The 23,596-nt window shown below is 40.6% G+C and overlaps 1 protein-coding gene across 2 annotated transcripts in view; it reads right to left on the bottom strand.

Annotated features, from left to right (window-relative positions):
- Positions 1-23,596, bottom strand: part of acap3a (ArfGAP with coiled-coil, ankyrin repeat and PH domains 3a) — an 82,887-nt gene that overhangs the window by 45,267 nt on the left and 14,024 nt on the right. For both annotated transcript variants that reach the window (XM_044351418.1, XM_044351419.1), the window contains exon 2: positions 1,070-1,127. In XM_044351418.1, the coding sequence (XP_044207353.1) occupies positions 1,070-1,127 (58 nt within the window). The remainder of the gene's footprint in view (positions 1-1,069; positions 1,128-23,596) is intronic.

Below are 23,596 nucleotides of genomic sequence, written 5' to 3'. Positions count from 1 at the left end.
GCTGTCACCTGAATCATTGAACGGTTTATCATGTATTTTGTATCAGCATGATGCCTTTATGTTCTATTAAAATAAATCCATCACTCTGAAGGCTGTACTGTATGTTGCATTGATATACGAAACAATCAGTGCTAGAAAATCATTGCTGTACTGTTATTTAAACTTTCAGGCACGTTGGACTTCTGGCCGCGCCTCGTTCAGTGATGTCACAGCGGGAGTTTTGCCTTCAGGTGGGCTCTGAAACACGACCGGCACAGACTTGTGGCAAATGGGCATGATTTCACAGCCATTTAAATTCGGCACACATAACGGCACGTGCTACTTGGCCCGATCTCAACAAGCATGTAGCAACAGCACTGATTGGCAAGGCTGAATATACCGTAAATGTAGAAGGCCTTTGCCAAAGTTGTGTCAAGATGTCAGCCTGAATGGTATGTTTTTAATATATTACTCTAACTGATTTTGGCTTTTTTTCTGGTGCAATTTAGTAGCAAACAAGCAAGAAAACTTTATTTCCATAGCACAGAAGTTACAAAGTGCTTGACAGGGAGAAGAAAAAAGGGAAATCCACAAAATAAAAGGTACAAAATCAAGAGAAAGCAAAAGAAAACAAATAGGTTTTAAGATGCTCTTAAGAATGTGCACTGATTTGGCTTCTCTGACACTTTCCAGAGTCGTGAAGCAACAACATTTAATTGTCAACCAGTAGCGCTTTCACTGCTCATCCACGCTACATCAAACTGTTGGATTATGAGCTGATCAGTTATCATGGTGTTTACTATCATGTGGCATGTCAGCAAGGAGAACAGCCTTGGAGAGATGATGCAAAAACCAGCTGCGGCATCACTGTGTGTGTGTGTGTGTGTGTGTGTGTGTGTGTGTGTGTGTGTGTGTGTGTGCGTGACATGCCTGAAGGTTTTATCTCATTGAGAACAGTGTAGCAATACTTTCCTGCTCTGTTTTCAGGGTTAATTTACTCTTTTATCATATCACATATCACATTTTCTGCTTCTGAAAATAGCCACATGGAAACAGATACGGTTCACAGCGACAATATCAAATGTCTTACCTTATCTAGTTTCGCCTCAATCTCCACAACCTCCGTCTCCACCTCATCAATATTTGCCCTGAAAAACAAGAGCGAGAGAATGCATGTGTGTTACTTTACGACTGAAATAAATTCCATTAAAGGTCATTCATCTCGTTGGATGAACAGCCGTTCTCCAGTCTGCTTGTGATTTCCCACGTTCTCAGAAAGCATGACGGTGCTCCGTAATCTGTGAGTGACAGATGGAGCTACGTGGAGCCAAACCCAGACATGTTGGAGCAGCGTCAGGCCAGAGTTTGGGTGCGCTTAAGCGAGCGAGCGAGACGCCGCCCTGGGAGCAGTTCAGCTCCGTCCAAACAAAGTGACACGACAAGGTCTCTAAACAGTGAAGGGAACATAGCTGTCTGGCTCATGTCAAAAAACCCCGATCCACCTACCCAATGTCAACACCCCCACCACCAATACCACACCCAATTGCATCTGGATCCCAGGCCACTGGGAGAGCTGTGATTTACACCCAGCTGAATCATGTAGTCCCTAAAAACACCACTCCCCAACTTCTCCACAAGTGATGTCAATGAGGAGTTCGGGGATTATGAGCAGATTTAGAGTCACCATCTTGATGAGTTCATTTCTATCTATTACCTGCTTCCTGTTGCACTGTGGGACCTCATGGTTTTAGTGGAGTATAAATATGATCTATAGCCCGTCTGTCTTCTGATTGTTTTGTTTTGTTTCTCGAAAACACACATGATGAGGACACAATATTTATATTCTGGGGCTGTACTGGTATATCTTTGCATGAGTTAGAGTTGAAAACAATACATATTTATCTTATACTGGCTCTTTATGCAGCCGCTCAGTTCAGCCTCTGTCTGAAACAGGCTGTTTTAGCTCCTGTCTCTTTAAGGACCCGCCTCTGAGAAACCTACTCTGTTCTGATTGGTTAGATCTGGAGGCTCTGAAAAAAAATGTTCCACTTCTTTTTCTCATTCTTTACTGGAAATATAAACTTCTCAAATCACAGAACAGATGGTAGTTTGTGGCCATGCACAACCAATCTGATGTCATCGTGAGGAGGAAGTAGAGGTAACACTTCAAATGAACCATTTAGAGCAGGTTGAAGCCCTGGGTTTTGACTTGAAGGCTGTATTTTTACATACGTTCACCTGAGTTTTGGACCTCTGACCATTTTTAACATGGACATCCAACATTATAACAGCATAAAAATGACAGAAAATCACAAACAAGGCACGATATGTCCCCTTTAAAGCTAGTTTTTTTTATTTGGTGTCAAAGGGATGGGAGTCACAGCGCTACATAAAAAGCACGTCTGTGATGAGAGCATCTGTGGCATATATCGGCCATGGCTGGCAGGATATAAAACTTGTATCTCTGCCTCATCTCTTTCTCTCTGGCCTTGGGTGGATTAGCCTGCTTGGCCGAAGCTGCAGAGAGCTCAGAGGACGAAGGATGGCACGTGCTGTTCTCATACTCCTCTCCACCCCCACAGCCTTTCCTCTCACCATCTCCTTTTATATGGAACAGAGGGAGTGAAGCAGGGGATAATACTCCAGAGAGGAAATATCTGTCAAAAGCTCCGACTCATGCAGAATGGAAACATACATTACCTAAATAATCAATATATATTATTCCACATGTGGACGTGTGTTATTGTAACCTCAAGTGATCTCCTGCTGAACAGAACTTCAGCCAACCACACCCAGGATTAATCTTGCAGTGAGCAAAGCTGTTTTCATTGCTGATGTCATTTTTCGAAACTGCACTTCTTTTTTTTTACGCGATAATGCAGAGCTTAGTGAGCTCTCGCTTTTCAGGAGGCTCGTTCCCCTTCACGCTTTTCAGCTACAGCAGCGGCCAGACTAGTCTCGAAAAGTCATATTTTGTTTTAAAATGTCTACGTATGACCAACACGGTTCACGAATGACCAGTTTAAATTAGAAACAAGTAGAGAGTCTCAGAAGCTGTGATACATATTTTCCGAAGATACCTTCTTTGGAAATAAAATCATGCTTTTGGGTTTTGTGTGTTTTAACCCATTGCTGTTGCCTGTCTTTGCCGGGACACTGTTGAAAAAGAGATTTTTCGTCTCAATGAGGTTAAATAAAGGTTAATTAATACCATCAGTATTTAGATCTGATCTTCTACATCTACCTGCTTCAAATTTATTCCACTGTGGTGTGAATATCAGCTTACAGAAACTTCAGACATGCTTTAAAGGGGTTAATTAATCACAGTAAACATTTAATTAACTTCACTTTTTGTCAAAGATATGCTGTGTTTGTGTAGAGTTTTGTGGAAGATCAAATTCACATCATCCTTTTAACGTTGTTTTATTTACATAGTTGGTCTTCTGAGTTAGTTTTTTTTTTTTTGTAGCCAATATAGCTCATGAATACAATGTTGTTTGACAGCTGACTCTCAAAACTCAACCCTTAAGTGCAGTGGTTCCTAACCTGGGAGTGGAAGATGAGATGATTAACAAGACAGGAAAGAGGAAGACAAAACATTCCTGCTACACAAAATGTTACTTTTCCTGGCTTTTCTCAAATCTTTGTCTTGTGTCTACTTATTTTGGTTTTTAAAAACTATTCCAATTAAACAATCTGACACTCTTTTCATTATCGATGAATCTGTCGATTATTCTCTTGATTAGTCGTTTGGTCTTTAAAATGTCAGAAAACTGTGGAAAATGTAAATTACTTTCCCAAAGCCCACGGAGACGTCCTCAAATGTCTTGTTATGTCTCGACCAACAGTCAACAACCCAAAGATATTCAGTTTACTATCAATGACGACTAAAGAAACCAGAAAATATTAATTCATATTATATTCATTTGAGAGGCTGGAACCTCTGGAGACCTTTGATTTCTTTTTCCTTAAAAATTGCTAAAAACATCTGTTGATTGACTAATCATTCATACACAACCTGTTAGAAGGGATGGCTAGTAGGCATTAGGTGTCTATAAAGGGTCACATGCCAAAAAGGTGCATTAGCGCTTTATAACCCTGCGTTAAACCAATGTAAAACATCTTCATTCATGCCAGTTTATAGTCACATGATTGTGAAAATTAGGTTTCAGAGGCATTTTCACCTCTCCAAAAGGTGTAGCACTGAAACGTTTAATTGTGTGGCAATAAAAAGGCCAAATTTCAAAGGAACTGACTGACAACACTAAATATAAACTCTTAGTTGTTCCAGTCTAAAAATACTAAAGTCAGCAGTCAGTGAGAGCCAGAGATGGCGCTGGGTTTCAGTCATGCTTCTCCTGCAGAGCGCTGCTCTGAACGCAACTGAACCAGTGTGGCTCCACATGGTGACAGCCCAGCTAGCTGTTCCAGATGTGCGGGCGCTGGCTTGTGAGACAGCTGCTCCCTCTGAACCCCCCCCCCCAACCCACTACCCCCCTCCTCCCCCGACACTCCAGGCTGTAACCCCCACTGCCCTGTCTCACTGCACATGCCTCCCATAATGGATGCACACAGTGCCCCGGGCCCGTAGCCACGGCAACCATCTCCTAAGTGGGCCGCAGCGGTCTCTGATGTGCTTGTGAGTTGACCCTTATTCACACCACGGGGAGCAGAGTAGCTAAGTAGATAATAACATGACTCACAACAAGGCTACTGTGACAGGAGATGACCGTCTTCACACCATTAAAACCTCGTCAGGAGACTATTAAACACCAGTACTGTGACTCTGCACTGATTTACTCAAATAAACACGCAGTTGTTGGTTGTTCTTGACGGCAAAAACACTTTATAATAACTTGTCAAGGCAGATTGCAGTTTCATGCCTATTAGTGTGCAGGATTAGTCTGGGATCATTTATCTGACATGGAACAGTGCAGTTAAGTAGCGGTGTAAAAACATATATCTGAGATTGTGCTGAGCAAGCTGCAACTCCGGTGGTTTCTGGCTGGTGACATGCTGACGGGGCGTCCAGGAGAACGGCCGAGGTGCTGTTTACTGGCCCAAAGTCCTACAACACCTCTGTTTCTCTTTAAGTCAAGCGCTACCTCACATCTTTATTTGTTTCACATGCTACTAGGGCTGAAGCCTTTTGAAATTCTATAAGAATCACCTCAAAGAAAATGTTTCCATTATTCCAGTAAGTGTGGCTTGGCTGCTGTGTGTGAACCGGATGGCTGGGAGAAATGCAGCTGGGCACTGATGCCCCAGAGGGTTGTGTTTTGGAGGGTGAACCGAGGCAAAGCAGTCTGGTGGCCTGGATGGAGAATGAGCAGGTGGGATGCTGAGGACGGAGCCAGCACTAGTGACCCCTAAAATACAACCGCGACTCCCCAACCAAACCCAAAGTGTCCACCAGCTGGGGTACGCCGATTGAACCTACTGACAGCGGCCCGCTGGGGAGAGCGAATTACCCAGCGAGTAATGCGGCGGTGTCAGCACGCTCTGGTCTCTGTGCCAGCATTCAAATGAGAACAGCTGTAGAGCAGACTGGAGGCTAACTTCAAGTGATCCTCAGCAATCAGGAGACTGTTTGATATCAATCTGCTGTTTGCTCTTTCCTACACTCTTCAGTATCTTTAATCTCATATTAATTCAAAACCTACCACAGAAGGTTTCATCAATGTGGAGAATTTGGGAGGCCAAAGAGGGAATGGGAGGAGGGGGTGGAGGAGAGTGGGTGGGGGGGGGGGGGACCAGAGGGTTGGAGACGGGACGGCCCTGTCTGTCTGAGGGCCCCATTGTGACAAAGCAACTTCCTGTCTGGAGAAATGGCAGCATTTTGTTATAATATTGATTGCTTTAGTGTCCTAATTGAGGCTGGACTGCAGGGCTGAATGGCTGATTGGAGGAGGAGGGGGTGAGATCCCCGAGCATATTCCCTTCAGCTACATTGAACAACAGCTGAGCTCCTAATAACCCTGCCCAGCTCTCCTCCTCCTCCTCCTCCTCCTCCTCTTCCTCCTCTAGACCACAACATGAACTAATCAGTCCCTCCAGGAAATTGCGATTTTGCGATCACAATGATTAATGCAAATTCAAGAAATCTTGCAGAAGAACTTGCAGATTTGCTAAATTACTGCAACTTTTCTGCATCGAATGGCCAAATGAACTGACCGCCTGTGATTTGGAACAATTGTCGCATTTTGTGTGGCGGTAGCTTACGTCATCGCAGAGCACAGCGCGCATTCAACAAGGTTTCAGGCGCCATTCAGGTGGAAGATGGACACATCTCGCCATAGACTATGAAAACAATTACCAAATGTTCCTAAATGAGTTTTGCATTCAGTCAGTCAGAAGAATACAAGTTGATGCATTGTTCAGACAGCAGAGATGAACATTTACCTCAAACATAAAAATGGGCACTTTGGAAATTAAATCAAATTTTTATTGTAATGTTGAGGTGAAAGTTTATTTAATAAAGGCTTATAAATGGAACTCATGTACGGTATTTTCTTTTTTATATAACTAAGCTCATGGTTCTCATGTTCAGAAAATAAGTTAAAAAATAAGCACTGAAATATAGTTGTTTCTGTGATATGCAGTATGACTTTTAGCGAAGGAAGTGATTACATTTGACTCTTCATTGGCAGTTGTTTTCAAAAAAAATTGCAATATTTTCCTTCCAACTTCACAAAAACCGCTGCGAAATCAAGCATTTCTGGCTGCAATAATCACAAAAAAACTCTGCAAAATCTTGGAGTGACTGAATAATGGAGAGTCAGGATTGCACTATATATGCCAAGCACTTACAACACTCCTGCCCAGTACTTCTAAATAGCGTTCAACCTCCAAGACGTAATTACAACTGGGAAACTGGGATTTTTCTGAAAGCTTTGATATATCCAAAGTGCCTGAAAACCAAGCTAACATAGATGCCTTCCATCAGCCAAAGTCCATCATTCAATGTAATTAAACTCAAATTTAATGGATATAATGTAATTTTGCCAATGCACAGTATTTTAAACCCTCATATAACCAACTCAGTTATCATAAAACCTTCCTGAGAGTTGTCAGATGACGTGAAGACTCGCAAATCCTTAACATGGAATTCCTTACGATCCTTCCAATCCATCTGAAGATGACGGTCTTATGGTCAATTACTACTACCCATCAAGAATGTAAACAGCCCATGTTGCAGCGCCTAAACATGACCTTATGCCCTCCACACATCCAGTTGGCGTCACATTTACATCATCATACTAATAATTTCAGAATTACGATGCCCCCTAATCTGTGGTAACTCAATCCTAATACATTTTAAGGTGCAGATAGAGTTCAAATGTTTCCAGTAATACCCTCTCCAACATGTGTTCAAAGAGCTGACTATTGTTTCATAAGCCCTGGATTGTATTTCCACTTGAAAGCTTAGATATGTTCCTCATACTTTCTGTTCTGAAAGAGGAGAGCTCAGCCACACTATAAACACTGCTCACATTTCTGCACCAGACTATATTTAAGTACGTGCCAGTGTCTTTGCATTAACCTCAAACCCTCCTCAACACATTTCTGTACTAATGGATCTACAGAAGTGACACATCTTCTGCAGCAATAATTACTCATTTATGCTTCGATAACAACATGCTAAAAGCCCTGAGCATTACTGTAAGCCATCTTTGAAAGCATAGATTTAGTTGCTTTTAGTATATGTGTGGTATCCATCACAGGGTTAACATGTATGTCTCACGACAGGTGCTCACATCAGTTATGTCAGTATATATACTAAGGGTTGGTTGGTTCTTCTACAAGTGGAGGTTAGTCCTCACCATCCCCCCTCTGATTGCCTACTGTGCCACATACTTGTGTGTAGCCAAACAGCTGAGTGGCACCCATTCACCAGGCCCCCGTTTCTACAGCAACATTCATCTACCCTCGTAGACAGACGACCCTCCCAGCCCACCCACTCATTCAGTGGACTCTATACAGAGACCACCAACACTCCCATCAAACTATTTCCTCACAGAGGACCTCGTGTGTCTGATCTCTGTCACGTCTATAAAGACTGTCTGGTGTCGAGTTCAGGAGAGGACGGGACCTACAATCCTGCGAGGTCACATGCTTTCACATTAGTGCTGAAACAATTAAATCCATAGATCAGTCTACAGGGAAGGAATCTGTAACAATGTTGCCTAGCGATTAATTGTTTTAAGTCATTATTATGCATAAAAGACAAATATTGGTTCTATCTTCTCAATTATAAAGTGAATTGGACAAAATAAGGTATTTGAAGATGTTACTTTGGGATCTTGGAATTTGTGAGTGAACTTTTCTGGGGATTTTCTAGATCAAACTTAAAAATTAACTGAATAATGAAAATAAAAATTGATACACAAAAGAATTTCATCAATTTCAGCCCGACTGTTTTTGTCATCAGTTATAAAAATGTGCAGAGCTACAAACTAAAAATTATTTTCTCAATTAACTGTAAAAGAAATTAGTGTCAGGAAATAGTGAAAAATCATCATTTCCTTAAGTCCAAGGTGTCTTCTTGAAATTGCTTGTTTTAGATGATCAATATTCTAAAACCCAAACATATTCAGTTTACATGACATAATAAAAAGAAAAGTAATAATAAAATCCTCACAACTGAGAAGCTGAACCAATGAATGTTTGAGATTTTTTGCTAGAAAAAAATCACAATTAATCAACTATGAGAACAGTTGCAGATTAATTTTCTGTCAGTTGACTAACCAATAAATTGACTAATTACTTCAGATCTGTTTTACATAATTGCAGATTTAAGACCTTTGGAATATCAACTGTTGATCGGACATAAAGAATGAGGGATCTGGAAACTTGTTATGGACATTTTTCACAGTTTTTTAACATTCTAGATGAAACGATTAATTGACTTATTGTTTAACCAAGAAAATGACTGTTAGATTAATACAAAGTTAAGTTAATCATTAGTTGCAGCCTTATTTTACATGCAAAAAAGACCAGACCTGCTGCTACTGGTCATTCGTAATAATGCTGTATATGTTTTATATGAAGCAGACACAAATTAAATAAAATTGTTGTCAGTTTGGGAGAGAAAAAACATGAAAAAACATTCTCTGAATACTAGAGCACGTGCCCGACGTTGTGCCATCTAACACTGCCAGGATGAATGCCAAGCCACACACTCCCCTTGGGGCCTCTCAGTGAAGCAGTGACTAAATTGACAGTGACTGACCTAACTGCCACCTGACCGAATCTGTCCAGGCGGAAAAATCCCCCCAAAAAACTGGGTCTATTTTAGCAGAAGGGCATGTGTGTACCCTCTCTCATGACAATGAGAGGCTTCATAAATCACAGACAAGGACAAAGGCTCACACACGCCAAGAGCAGGACTGTATGCCTGCATGAGAAGTTATTAAGAACAACCAGCACAACCACATTTATATGTGACTCAGACACACTAAGTCTACAGTTAAGCAAACAGGCTAAAATAGAATAATCCAACAGTGTAAAATTAATCTATTAGGTTAATTCTGCACAGTTTTGTTGTTGCATGCGATGAGAAACCTCTGAAATGCAAATTAGATTAGACAGGGTGTCTCAAAATAGATACAGTATGTGTGCATACTTCATATTTTCTGCAACAATTTTCCAGTATTTTAGTCACTCACGCATTTCACTAATTCAGTCTCCGCTGCAAGTTCAGCTTAGAACAATAAACTTCCCATGTGCAATGAGATTAGTCTATTTTTTCTTTCTTCATGGTTGTTGCTGTAATGTATCAGCAGATTGTGGAAGCAAAATAAAGTGGCAAACAGAGTTGATGTTTAAAGGAACAGTTGGACAATTTGGGGAGTACTTATTTGCTTTCTTGATGAGCGTTAGGGCGTTTTCAAACCTGCGTTGTTTGTTGAATTGAACTCTGGTTCATTTTCCCACTCGGTACGATTTCTTTGGGCTGATCTGAGCATAGCAATCGTACTCGGGTGTGGACCAAAACAATTTACCAAGATCCTTTGAGGAAGTGGTCTCGGCCCGGTCCCAAACGAACTCTGGAACAGTTTGTTCGTGGTGGGAACGTGATCCGACCTCGATCCGACCCAACTACTAGGCATATTAACTCTACAAGTTTGAAATAAATGGCTCCCATAGCCAGGAGTGCTTTGATATACTGGGATACAGATGAGAGAAGTAAACAGTGAGATTAACCCAGATCCGACCTGGAGTAGCGCAAGTTGCATGTTTGATATTTAGGCAGACTGAACCTTCTTCTTCTGTTTACATACCTGCTCCCACACCAGACACAACTAACCAATGAGTGGAGCGAATGTTCTCAAGTGGCTTTTAGTGATGCATCTTGGATATTTTTCTGTGTGAAAAGAAACTGAACCAATGGGAAAATGCCCCAAGTCTAACAAGTCATCCACTGATTCAGACCAGAGCAAACTAACTATAGGTTTGAAAGCACTCTTTGATGAGAGGAGCGATACCACACTGATGTCTGTATGATAAAAATTGCACTACAGGCAGCAGTCTGTTAGCTTAGCATAAACACTGGAAAAAGGGGGAAAACTCACAGATTAATACTTTATATCTCATTTGTTTAATCCTGAAAAAATGGGCCATAAATGGGTAAATTTGTGGTTTTTATATGGGGTTATGTGCTGGAGTGATTTCTTGTCTTCCAATGACTTGCAATAATTTCCTGTAGTCGTGTCACTGTGAGGTTTGGATGAAATGAATGCAGGCTGGTCATCTATCTTCCTTTCCTCAACCTCTCTGAGTGAGAAGGCAGGCGAGACATCCCAGTTGCAATGCCAGGTGAGCCACGTGTATCCACCATGTGTGACCCAGCGTTCCCTAATCTGTGCAGTATTTGGGGCACGTTTTTTCAAATTCACAGACTGAAGTCAGCAAGGTGTCAGTCTACCAAAACTGAAAGCATGAGACTGAAACTGTGAAAACATACACCATGTGCTGCTGTGGCTTCTCTGTAAGGAATTCCCCAAGGCCTGAACTAGTATAAGGTGTCAGAAACTTACAGTATCTGCATGTGGAGCCCAGATGAGCTTCATCGGAACATTTCTCATCCAGTAAATAGAAAGAGAGGGAAAGACCAGTAAACGAAGGTGAGAGAGGTAAAGAAGTCTGACTGCAGAGAGTCTGGCTGATAATACTTACTCCTCTCTCCTGACTGCACAGCGACCTCTCCAAAATCAACACTCCTGATATTTTTTTAACTGAAGGAGATATCTAGTCTGGCGGCGGGTAGAGCTCTCCACCTCAGAAGACCAGTCTGCCTGCTGTGGGTGAACTTTTGCCTGTCTGCTTCCTACACCTCCTCCTCCTCCTCATCCTCCTCCTCCGACCCTGCCACACCCCTGCCAGCTCTCCCTCCTACATGCTCATGGGTTAGCTGTGTGGTGCTTGTCTGTAGGCTGCAGACCACAGCACATAAATCCTGAGGGAATGAACAGCTCGAGGGCTCGATGTGTCTCTGTCTTCTCCTCAATAAGCAACCCAAAAACACACACAAAAAAACCCCAAATCAAAAACACATTTGGTGTAAAAAATACAACAACAAAAAAAACAAGTTACCCACTGAAGTTACCCACAGAAGCAACCCTTAAAATAAATATTTCATGTGTTTAAAATAAAGGCTTAACTGATGAGGACTGATTGATTAATGCCAGTGTTAAATATCTTTATATATGAACACTACTATGCCAAAAATTACAAATGTTCAATGGCTCCCCCATAATTTTTTACTTTGAAATGACACTTAGACTCTTTAGCTGCCCAGGAAAACCAAAAGTAATTAAAAAGTCAAAAAAGTGAATGATAAATAAATGTTATGGCTGGTTTTGCTGATTGATTCTATGTAGCTGTGGTCAGGAATGACCATAAATCATTTCAGAAGAAGGCCACACGATTTGCCAATGTCCTGCATTTATTAACAGGGCCAATATTTGTCTGAAATCTTGGCAGATGTAGTATCTAAGTAATTTTAAAAATTATTTATTCAAAGGGGAATTTGAGTAGTTTACATGAACTCATTTGACTTGTCAGATTTTGATCATAGTGAATCAGTTATACTAGCCATCTTTGGGGTTTTTTAAGAGTTTGCTTTTAAATTACAGAGCCACTCTTTCCAAGAAACTAACACAACTTTAAAGATCTACTCCAGCAATTTTGACTTCACTTTGGCTATCCCACAATAGAAACATTTATAAAGGGTTCAAGGATGCAGCAGAGGCAAAAATATGCTGACTTTTAGTCCCTATAGTATGACCTAAAAATGCTGGATCCTACATTTCCCATAATGCAACTCAACTCAATTTTCATTAGATGCACATTGCCTGGCAAACGCCCACATCTACATATCCCCAGTTTGTAAACTTTCTGTTGCTAGAAAAAGAAAGCCTGAAAAGAGTTACCTTGCGAGGCGCGTGGATTCGCGAGATCACAAGACCACGCGAGAATCCATCGTGTCAGGTTTCAAGTTATGCGCTTGTGTCTGAACCACCGGTGGTTCAGACCAATCAGCGTACTATGAGGATTCTCGTGTGATATCACAAATCCAGCTGCCTTGCAAGTTGAGACAGTGATAGACAGATGGATCATCCAATCACCTGCCAAGTATTTTTTTTGAAAGCGCCTGCTGTTTTCCAAACAGTTTCCAAGGAAGATGGTTTGTTACACAGAACCATCTAAGAAGGTCATGAAGAGATAACCCTGATGACATCACTATGACACGATCAGGGTTACTTTCTCAAACTTAGAAAAAGCTCTCTGCAAAGACATTATACAAGTGTTTTCATAGGCAGAGTAGTACAAATCGGGTTGAGTAAGCTGGTCTTCATATGTTAAATCTGTGGAATGTCCCTTTAAGGAAAGACAAATTTTCCTGTTTATCAACTAGAGAAAGAATAGCTTTCAATTATAATCAAATATTCTCTCTGCTGTTACAAATCCACCTCCTGTATCAGGCTGTTGGACCTTGAACAACATGTGTGCATATTTTCAGACCCTCCCTTGGCGAGAGACAATAGTTCTGGCGCTGTCCAACGACCAACGGTTCACAGGCAGTAAAGCAGCCAGGCAGGCAGTCCCTGAGCAGGGGATAACATTCCCGTTTAATCTGAGCAGATGAAGTCCATCTTCTAAATGTGCACATGAAGAGAAGGGGAACAGAAAGACATTCTTCAGCAGAAACACTCAAATCAAACAAGACGTCTGCAGCCAAGCTGATTCCTGCAAAAACTCCTGCCAGGTTTGTTCTTTGAGACGTCCACAGGAAAAAGTCCAAGGATGAAAATCACGTTTTATTTGAACACGACTTGTAATACAGATTGATTCAGAATGTAAAGTGAAAACTATAAAGTTAAAGGAACACTTTGTGAGATTCACTTATTTGCTTTCCTGTGGTGATTTAGATGACAAATTAATTCAACTCTCATATCTGTTTGTTCAATATGAAGCTATAGCCGGCAGCCAGTTGGCTTATTAGCTTAGCATAAAGACTGGAACCAGGGGGAAACTGCTAGCCTGACCTGTCCGAATCTGCCTACCAGCACCTCTAAATCTTACTCAACTTGTCGTTTTTACACTTCTGTTTTTGAACCAATACAACGTGTTAATTAGTGAGCTTTAGAGATGCTAGTAGGCATATTCAGTTACCTTCGGACAGAGCCAGGCTAGCTGTTATTCCCACGTCTTGTCTTAATGCTAAGCTATGCTAACCAGCTGTAGCTTAATATTTATCGGACAGATATGACAGTGGTATCGATCTTCTTATCAAACTCTAGGCAAGAAGGGGAATAAGCAAATTTCTAAAAATGTTGAACTCCTGTATACCTTTAGATAAATGACACAAAATAGAACAAGACTAAGAGTCAGTCACGCTAGCGGCTCTGTAAGGCTACTTACAGGCATAGTGGTGCTTAATGCTACATCAGCATGCTAACATGCTCACTATGACAATACTAAAACACTGATGTTTAACAATGTTATGCATGTTAACCATGTTAATCTAGCTTGTTAACATGCTAACATTTGCTAATTAGCCCTGAACACAAAGTACAGCTGAAGTTGATGGGAATGTCATTAGTTTTTCATAAACCAAAGTATTGGACAAATTCAAACTTTGACTTGATGATGGCACTATATGGTAAAATCAGGAGATCAAAGTTATTTCAGTTTTATTATTTTTATTATTGTAATTCGTCCTGATGGGAACATGATCGTATGGACCAAATTTCAAAGCATCCATTCTGTAGATGTAGAGACATTTCACTCGAAACCATAAACGTGAATCTCATGGTGGCGCTAGAGAAAAACTCAGGGGAATCACCAAAGTCACCAGGATTCATCATCTGGGCTCCATGAATGTCTGTACAAAATTTCAGGGCAATCCATCCAATAGTTGTTGAGATATTGTTGATGAGACTGCCTGACAAACATCTCCATCTCTAGAGCCATGCTGCTAGCTTGGCTAAAAAAAAATCCAGATTCAAATGACACAATAGCTTGTAGTAGTGAATGTAGTAGCTGCTGTATCACACCTCAGTCATTCATCACATATACTGGCTGCCAAACTCTAACTCCTGACCCTGCAGCAACCATGTGAGTGACCTGACCCCTGGGGAGCTAGCAGCTGCCCTCGGCCTCCCCCGTCTGATCACACTCCAGGCACAGACAAAAACTGGGTTAGCCCGCCAAAAGAAAAAAAAGAGAGCGTGTCTCCCCCAGTTTGCTTCACAGCCACAGAATAACGTGTCAGACAGAGAGAGACAGGCTGCCGCTGACCAACAGCAACAGCTGAGGAGGCATTTCCCGCTCTTTTTGAAATCCAGACTGCTCAAATTCAAAGCAGTCAGCCCTAACAGATCCACCAAGAGAACACGCAGATGGTTCAATCTACTGTCTGACAAAGAAACATCTTCACATGAGTTAATCAGAGTGAAGAGAACAAAAAAAAAAGCTCTTTAAGGAAGAAAATATGCAATTTTGACAAGCATTACTGCTTTCTTCTTGTTGAAGTCATCCACTGAGATTTTTTTATGTCTAAAATAATGAAAATGTTTCCATTTTTAACTCGTCTGGCTCTTGGATTTGTGTGGCAGACAAATGGCAAAACATCTGGATTATCTAATTTTAGCTTCTACTCAGACAGATAGATTTAAGGGTACATGACCCAAGTAAAAAGACGTGTCAAAGCACATGCCTGAACTCCACAATTATAACCCCTAATGCCCATTATGTGGCAGAAAGTTTCTATCCTGCTGCATCAGAGTTGGATCTGCGAGGGTTTTCTTTTCCTGTGTCAGCCTTTCCATTAATATTTCAAAGCTTTAACTACGGGTCAGCTTTGGAACAGACGTCTTCTGCACAATATCGCCTTTCATTCTGTAGTCAGACAGCTGGATAGATTTCAGTGCTGAAGACAGTCATATAAAAGACTTTAAGAGGCTAAAAGCAACTTCACTTCTTATTCAACCAGAGGAAAAAACTTCACCTTCTTTTTTTAAAATAACTGACTGTTGATCTTCCCCTTGAGTTGCACTAAGAAGAAGAAAATTAATCTGCAGTTTTTAAACCAATTGATGGTTTCGGTCAATCAGTCAAGCAAAAATACCAAACATTCATTAGTTCTAGTTGCTGAAATGTGAATATTTGCTGCTATTCTTTGCTTTATGTGAAAGTAAATAGGATGTCTCTGAATATGTCACCTCTTTATAATATAAATTATAATGGGCATTTTTCATTTTTTCCCTTTTATAGATAAAATGATCACTAAAATTAATGCCAAATTAATCGATTTTTGCAGCCCTAACTAAACAGAGGTAGACAACATTTCAATGCTGTTATTTAAGATATTTTGGTAGTTATATTTATGATATCATAGTAGTGATTCAAACAATGCCATTCCTGGTCTGACATGTTTAATTTTCTTTAACGGTGTTGAAACAATCAGTCAATTAGGATCCCATAACATTTAATCAAGTAGCCTTTTGACAGAGAATTACTCAACAATTTTGATAATTGCTTAATCATTTAAGTGATTTATGTATCAAAAATGATGATTTTTCAGCTTCTCAAATATGAGGATTTGCTGCTCTTAGGCTATATCATTGTAAATTGTATATGTTCTGATTTTGGGATATTACAAGGACAAAACTAGACATTTAAACCTGACATTTTCCTGACATTTTATAGACCAAAGGACTAATCAATCAATAAGAAAAATAGTATAGTTCTTATAACAAACCCCTGTAAAGGAGTGGCACTTTGTTTGGAGCACATGAAATCATCCCATTCGAATGACATTTTTACAAAATTGTTAAAAATACAATAATTTAAGCACCTCTTATGACGGATATTGACATTAAGTACAGCTGCAACAATTAGTCGATTAATCAATTGGTCCATTAGTTGATAGACAAAAAATTAATTGGCAACTATTTTGATAATCAAATAATCATTTAAAAGCAAAAAATGGCAAAAAATCAACTGATTCTGGTTTTGATTTTCTTTTATGATACTAAATCAATTATCTTTTACTCTTAAAGTGACCATGGGCTCTGGGATTTTGTGGTGGACATATTTCACAAGTTGCTGACATCTTACAGACCACATAGATAATTGACTCATCTGAAAAATAATTGTTAAATTATTCAATAATCCATATAATCACTAGTTGCAGCCCTACATGTAAGTGTTTTCCAACTTTCAATACAGACACCATAACTGACATCTCACTGTGTCAGCTGTAGGAAGGTTCGCAAGCTGTGAATTTAATTTGTGCCTTTAGTCGATTTCCACACATCAGTCATGTTCCTGAAAGCCTGTGGAGCTTTGTGGTTAGAGCTGCATTAGCTACTAATACGTCCCCAGTCTGTACTGAACACCACAACCACAGTGCAGGAGATTATAGAGATCAGTTAGCAACAACTGATGACACTCAGTCCAGACAAAGAGCTAAATCTACTGCATATAATAGAAAGACAATATTCTCTGAGAGGAGGAGAGGATGATGTAGGTCCAGACAGAGATTTCTGCAAATTCCTCAGTGTCCAGTATTTACAGTGACTCTGTAAGCAGCCATGTGTTACTCCCCAGCTGAACTTCCTGCTGTTCTTGGAGGCTGAGCTGGAATGCAATGTTGAAAGGAGAGACAATGAAACGGGAATGCAGCCAGCGAGTCCTGCGTGACCTTGGTGTTGTTGTGGGTCAGTGGTGAAGTCATTCTGGAAATCCCACAAACAACAACTCCCACTTTGATATCACCACAGGAAGAAACAACAACAACTACCCGGCTTTCACTCTCGCTACTTTAATGGATAAAACATCAGTGTGAATGAAAACCAACGGTGCAGATCGGCTGGAGGGGAGAGCAGAGCCGGTGTGATGCAACAGCCTGTAACTAGACTTGACCAAATATCACATTGAAATCATTGTTTTTTAACGTGCCACAGTATCTTTCTACTTCTTGGGCAATAGCAGGGTGATAGATAAATAACTGAAAACAGAAAGAAAGAGAATGAGAATCAGGACTGGAAGCTGCTTGAGGGCAACATAGAAAGGTTTTGCATTTATAGTAGTGAAACAATAACTCGACAATTCAATTAGTCAATAAACAAAGGATTAATTTACTTTAATTTTGACAATACTTTAATTATCTAAGTAAATATGCCAAACATTTGCTGGTTAAAGCCACTAAAATGTTGTTGTTTTTCTGTTTCATCTCTGTAAATTTAAAATCTTTGGTGACCTCTATTGAGACAAAATTAGCAATATGAAGACATTGGGTTTTGGTAATAGCGGTGATATTTTTGGGGCGAAATGATTAAAAATAAGATAAACAAATTAATCAATAATGAAAATAACTGTTTTTTGCAGACATTAATAATTACGCTTATTGTTATAACTTTAATTCTCTATCAAACATGGTCAGAAGTCATGCTAGTTTCAGACATAAATCATCTAAAAGTCAAGTAAAGTCAATTCTCATAAATCAAAATCAAATCAAAAATTTGGCTCAAGGGACTTTACAATCTGTACAGCACACGACACCCTCCATCTTTAGACTCCTTTAGCAAAAAGCAAAAGTCAAACACCAATACTAATTTGAAATTTAACCAATTTAATTGTGATTTAAATTTAAAAAAGAGCCTACTGCCACGCTAGCAGCTCTGCGGGGTTGTAATTTGGTTAGCCAAATGCTAACATGCTGATGTTTAACGGGCATAATGTTTACCATTGTCATCTTAGCTTAGCGTGTTAGCATGCCAATATTTGCTAATTCTTAGTAAACACAAAATACATCTGCAGCTGAAGGGAATATCATGATGATGGCGCTAGATGTGAGGTCAGGGGGATCAACAGAGTTATTACAATTCATCCTAATGAGAAAATGAATGTCTGCATTATATTTCATGGCGATCCACGTGACAGCTGTCAAAACCACAAATGTCAACCTCGTGGAGGAAAAGTCAGAGGATCACCAATGTAGGCATCATACAATGAGGACCATGAATGTCTGTTTACAATTTAATAGCAATCCCAAGCGTTGATAAGATATTTCAGTGTGGACCAAAGTGGTGGACCAACAGTCCCACATTGCCATCCCTAGTAGAGTCACACTACAATTTAGCTAACCTCAGCTTCTTCTGTAGATGCTCTTTTGGGCAAATCTCATTTCTTGTTTTCAGTTTAAACTTAGACTTACCACATCTTGATTGATAATTGTCAAATTTGGCACAGAGCACGGAGAGGGTCTTTAATACTGGCTCCAATTAGGCTTTTTGACAAACCATCTGGGTTTAGTGGCCATGCATAATGCAGTGCCAGCTCCATCCATCCCCCCGCAGCTATGGGGGGGGGCTGGGTCGCACAATTAGGCCACTACAGCCCATGGGGAAATGTCACTTAAGACAGGGAGCCAACAAAGACGATCATGTAGGGGAAACGTGACATAGGTTAACCCTTTCAGCACAGCTCTTTTACACCAAGAACTGCCCTCTGAATGAGTTTGGTCTGCGAGTGCTTCCTGTACATCATCATGACGGAAACAAACTTGAATGGACAGTCTCAAATCGTGTGTTTGTTATTACATACTGTAGGATGCAAGAGGATGTGTGCAACGTCACAACAGTATTGTAAGAGTGGGTGGGGAGTAAACAGGAGAAAGGCTGACAGGCCAAAGAAAGATCAGGATATGAGAGGTCTCGCCTGGCGGCGCAGGTTTATATTAACTCAGGGTGGTCTGAGATGACTCCAACACACAAAAATGTCAATGAAGATATTCGGGACGAGGGAGACGAAAGAAAGAACACACACACAGAATCTAGAAGAGGCCTGGGCTGTGAGAACTGGCCTGGACAATGTTCCATTGAAGGGAGGAAGACAATAAAGCCTACAGACATGGTGCTTCTCGCAGCCTTTTTCTGGGCAGCACACCAGACTGCCTGGGTAAAAAGTGGCGCAGAATAGAGCACCACTCACAGTGAGCCAATCCTACTGTGTAACACCCTGACATTTTGGTGAAATAGCTGAATTCCCTCAGTGAAAATCCCTCACGTACACAGGCGTGATGTGTCCGGCGGTGGTGGGGCTGAGCTGGGAGTCTTCCCGGCATTTTTGTGGGCTAAACATGCAGCTTGGCTTGCACTAGAAAGACATACCAGACGTGTGAAGCATTCAGCTCTTTCCTGTCTGAAAGCTTGAGAGATGGAACTCGCAGAAACAACAGTGCAAACGACAGGCAGCCTCCATGTGAATTATGCTGACATCCCTTTAACTGTGAACAGGCTTCGAAACATTAAAACATCAACTGTTTTAAATTTGATCCAAAAATCCAACAATACAAACTGAAATGCCTTGGAGACACAATCCAAACAGCGGATTCATGGTTTACATAAGCATGTGCAGCTGGTGCTTGTTCATGTTACCCAATCATACATCATGTGAATGTCACAGCGGTCCGAAAGACAGTCAGAGACAGCAGGAGAGGTACTGGATCCTGTCACTTCCTTCTGGGTTTCCCCCAGGTGTTTCCTCTGGTCTGAGGTCAGCAACAGGCCCCTGACGTCAGTCTCTGGCTCTCTTCCATAACCTCTGACCCCTTTCCATCAGTGCATGGACCTGAATGTTGATGTGACTCCTGTGTCAACCAACAGAGACCTAACCGGACCCTGACACTGTCAGTAAGGAAAGCATAACAAGGAGACAAAGCGAGGCAAAGCGCTGAGAAAACAACTCTCCCATAGCCTGCAGTTTGTGTTGCTCAACCTGAGATGGGATCTTTACATATTAAAGAGGATAAGTTAAGAAGACAACAATAGCTGTTCTTTGTTAAATCTGCCTTTGTGAACCCACAAATTGTGTGAGAAAAATCCAACAGCAGGATGACGGCAGAAAATATCAACAAATGACACTTAATGTGCAAAAACAAAAAAAAAAAAACAGTCAGAGTACAGTGAAGTGAAGTATGGGCTGAAACACGGCACTGAAAATGACTCCAGAGATTAACAGCTTCAGTTGTTCTGCCCGTCTCGGAGTGTGGAAAGAACAGACTAGAATTATACAGTTTTGTGAGAAAAAATGAACCAGAGTCACGGCTCATTGGTCTCTTCACCAAACCACATCCTCCGGGGAGCGCCACAACAAACTTCAACAACAGTAAGAAAACAATGAAAAATGACTTAAGCGGAATGTAAAGTTCAGGCTGATCTGAATGCAGATGAGGTCCAAAGAAATATATATATATATACATAAAACCCTTGTGTAAGGATGAAAAAATAGATAGGAAATGTCACAATGGAATGTAGTGCTCCCAAGCTTAAGTCCCAAAATCCTGGACCGGGACAACATAACTCCAAGGTGCTGCCAGTGGTAGGCATTAACATCGGTCAAGGCCAGTTTGTGGTATAGGCGAGATAGGCAATTGCTGAGGGCACCAGTGTGTGGGAGAGCAAACAGAGTGAAAAAAAAAATGGCTTGGCGCTCCCCTCACACAACTTCTTCTCAGATATTTACACACATTACTGGAATCATCAGAAGTTACATTTTACAGGCACAGTGGAATCTTATCTCAGAGATAAAAAAGATGCTTCTTACTGAATAACTTCATAGCTCATCACTTCATCTTCATGTTCATACACTTTTTTTTTCAGTATCAAAAGTATTCAAGTGATAGTTGTCTGTACATCCAGGGTAACAGTACAAATGAACTGCTAACAGCTATACAGCGTGTATGTTCTTGGCGCAGATTCACAAAAACATACAATATAGGCTAAAACAACAGGACTTATGGTGTAGTGAAGCAGTAACTACCAAGGCTTGAAGCTGAAGCCAATGCAGAAGTACCTTAAAGTGCTACTGATGACCATTAGATGTTGGGGCTCCAACTGACTCCCAGTTGACTTGCTAAATTCAGGCCCTCTAATAGGTGTGCTGGTGGTCATTTTGGAAATTATTGCTCCATTAATAAGATTTGAAGACATATAAGTAGCTTTGATGTGAAATATCCAATGTTAGCCAAAGTGTGCACCAGTCGGTGTTCCCAGTAAGCTTGCGTTTGCCTTGGTCTGAGGTAGCAGGACGTGTTTCCAGAGCGTAAAAGGCAACACACCACACTCCTTATTTGGAAGATCATTTTGAGGCTTTTGGACTGGACTAACAAACAAAAAATAGGAGGACATTCACTTGGGCTTTAGAAGATGTACTGGGCATTTTTCACAATTTTCCAACATTTTATGGACCAAATATTTAATCAGTTAATGAAGAAAATGATCTGCATGTTGATTGATAATGAAAATAACCATTAATTGCAGCCCGGAACATGATCATCCTGAATAGAAGACAAAGAAAAACAGTGACCAAATCCATGAATATCAGATTCATTCATTCATTCATTTATCACTATCAATACTTTTTAATACATTATTATATAAAATTATTGTATTAGCATATTGATAGTGATCAGAATGCCCCATAAATATGATTCTTATATCCTTGGAACACTGTATTATAGTCACATATTTACTCTGTGTTGTAAGCCTGTGGACAAAACTGTAAAACATTTAATTGCAGAAAACCACCTTTTCTATAAAACTGTCTTAGGACATGCATGTTATAACTCACACACAACTTGATAAAACATTAATTGACTCAAATAAAAGTCTGTCAATTAAGTGGCGTTGGGAGGGTTTAGTCTGTAAATGTCAGAATAAAGTGAAAATGCCCATCACATCACAACTTCCCAGAATCCAAGGTGACGTCTTTAAATGTGTTGTTTTGTCTTGACTAACCATCCCAAACCAAGAAGTATTTAATTTACAATGATATAAAACACAGGAAATCTGCAAATCCTCACATTTGAGAGGCTGGAAGGAGTCGACATTTTGCATTTTTGCTTGATGAATTGACGGAAATGATTACATTTCTATAGATTAATTTTCTTTCATTCAACACTACTAAGAATATTAATTTCTTTCCACTGACTAAAAACCGGTAAACAACATGTTTCTTCACTTACAGCTTTTCTTTAAATTGGCAGAATAAAGAAAATAATAACCATTCTTCTCATTGTCTGCTGTCATTTAAGTTTTATGAATGCTGGAAGTTGTTCAAGGGTGTTTAGGGGATTTATGTTGTGACTCAGGGTTGGGTGTCAGCATCCTCCTCACACACCACCTCCCTGGGGTTTCGCCCTTTACTCTGAACCGGTTTTTAATATTTGAGCAGACTGACGCATTTCCTGACCCGTCCCTAGACCCGGTTCTGGCCCAGCCACGACAAGAGGTCTGCCCCCGCACACAGAGGAAGCCAGGGAGGACGGAAAAAAGGGAAGAGAGGGAGAGAGTATGAGGCAGGGAGTGAGAGGGATGGAACAAATCAAAAACAGATGCTTGTACACGTGTGATTCAGCATTTCAAAAAACTGAGCGGAGACGGAGCTAAGTGCCTGTGGAGCCTAACGATTTCTCCCTTTATCTCCTCTTCACACTTCATATTTGTGTTGGACATAGTGTCATTTCATATTCCCCAGGTGACGACAAACAGCCGCAGCTCCTATCTCTTACTTTATCACATTTCCTGACCCATGTTGACACACCTGGAAACTACCCAGCCACTTTCCCTTCGAGACAGAGGCTTTCCAAGCAGCCAGGTCATCAGGGGAGAAGCTTCAGAGACATGATGTTAAACAGTGAACTCTGGTAGTCATAACTCTCTTTTTGTCCAGTCAAACACAGATTCAACTATGCGTACTGCTTATTTTATTTATCAAGAGTCTGTACTGGTGCAATAACTACAGGTCATCGTCTGCTGACAAATGACGCACAGCAACGACCGCTGACTGGAGGGAGAGCTTTTAAAAAACAGCAAATCTCCTCCAGCACCGTCTAAAAACAAAGCTGAAAGATGGGCCACGAGATAGGAGCGATGCGGCCGTTATGTGCTGAGGAAATTGGATATTTTCCAATTAGTGCTGAATGTAAAACTCAGTAGGTGAAATACCAAACATACTGCACCCCTAATGAGAAAACCTGATACAGATTAATCAGATTTTTAGAACCTAAAGTTTGAACCTTTATGTAATGTCTTTGGGTCATGAA

The sequence above is a fragment of the Thunnus albacares genome, chromosome 5 (genome assembly GCF_914725855.1).
Source record: "Thunnus albacares chromosome 5, fThuAlb1.1, whole genome shotgun sequence".
In the NCBI taxonomy this organism is placed as follows: Eukaryota; Metazoa; Chordata; class Actinopteri; order Scombriformes; family Scombridae; genus Thunnus; species Thunnus albacares.
Note: the sequence above shows the minus strand (reverse complement) of the source record. Positions and strands in the feature narration are given on the sequence as shown.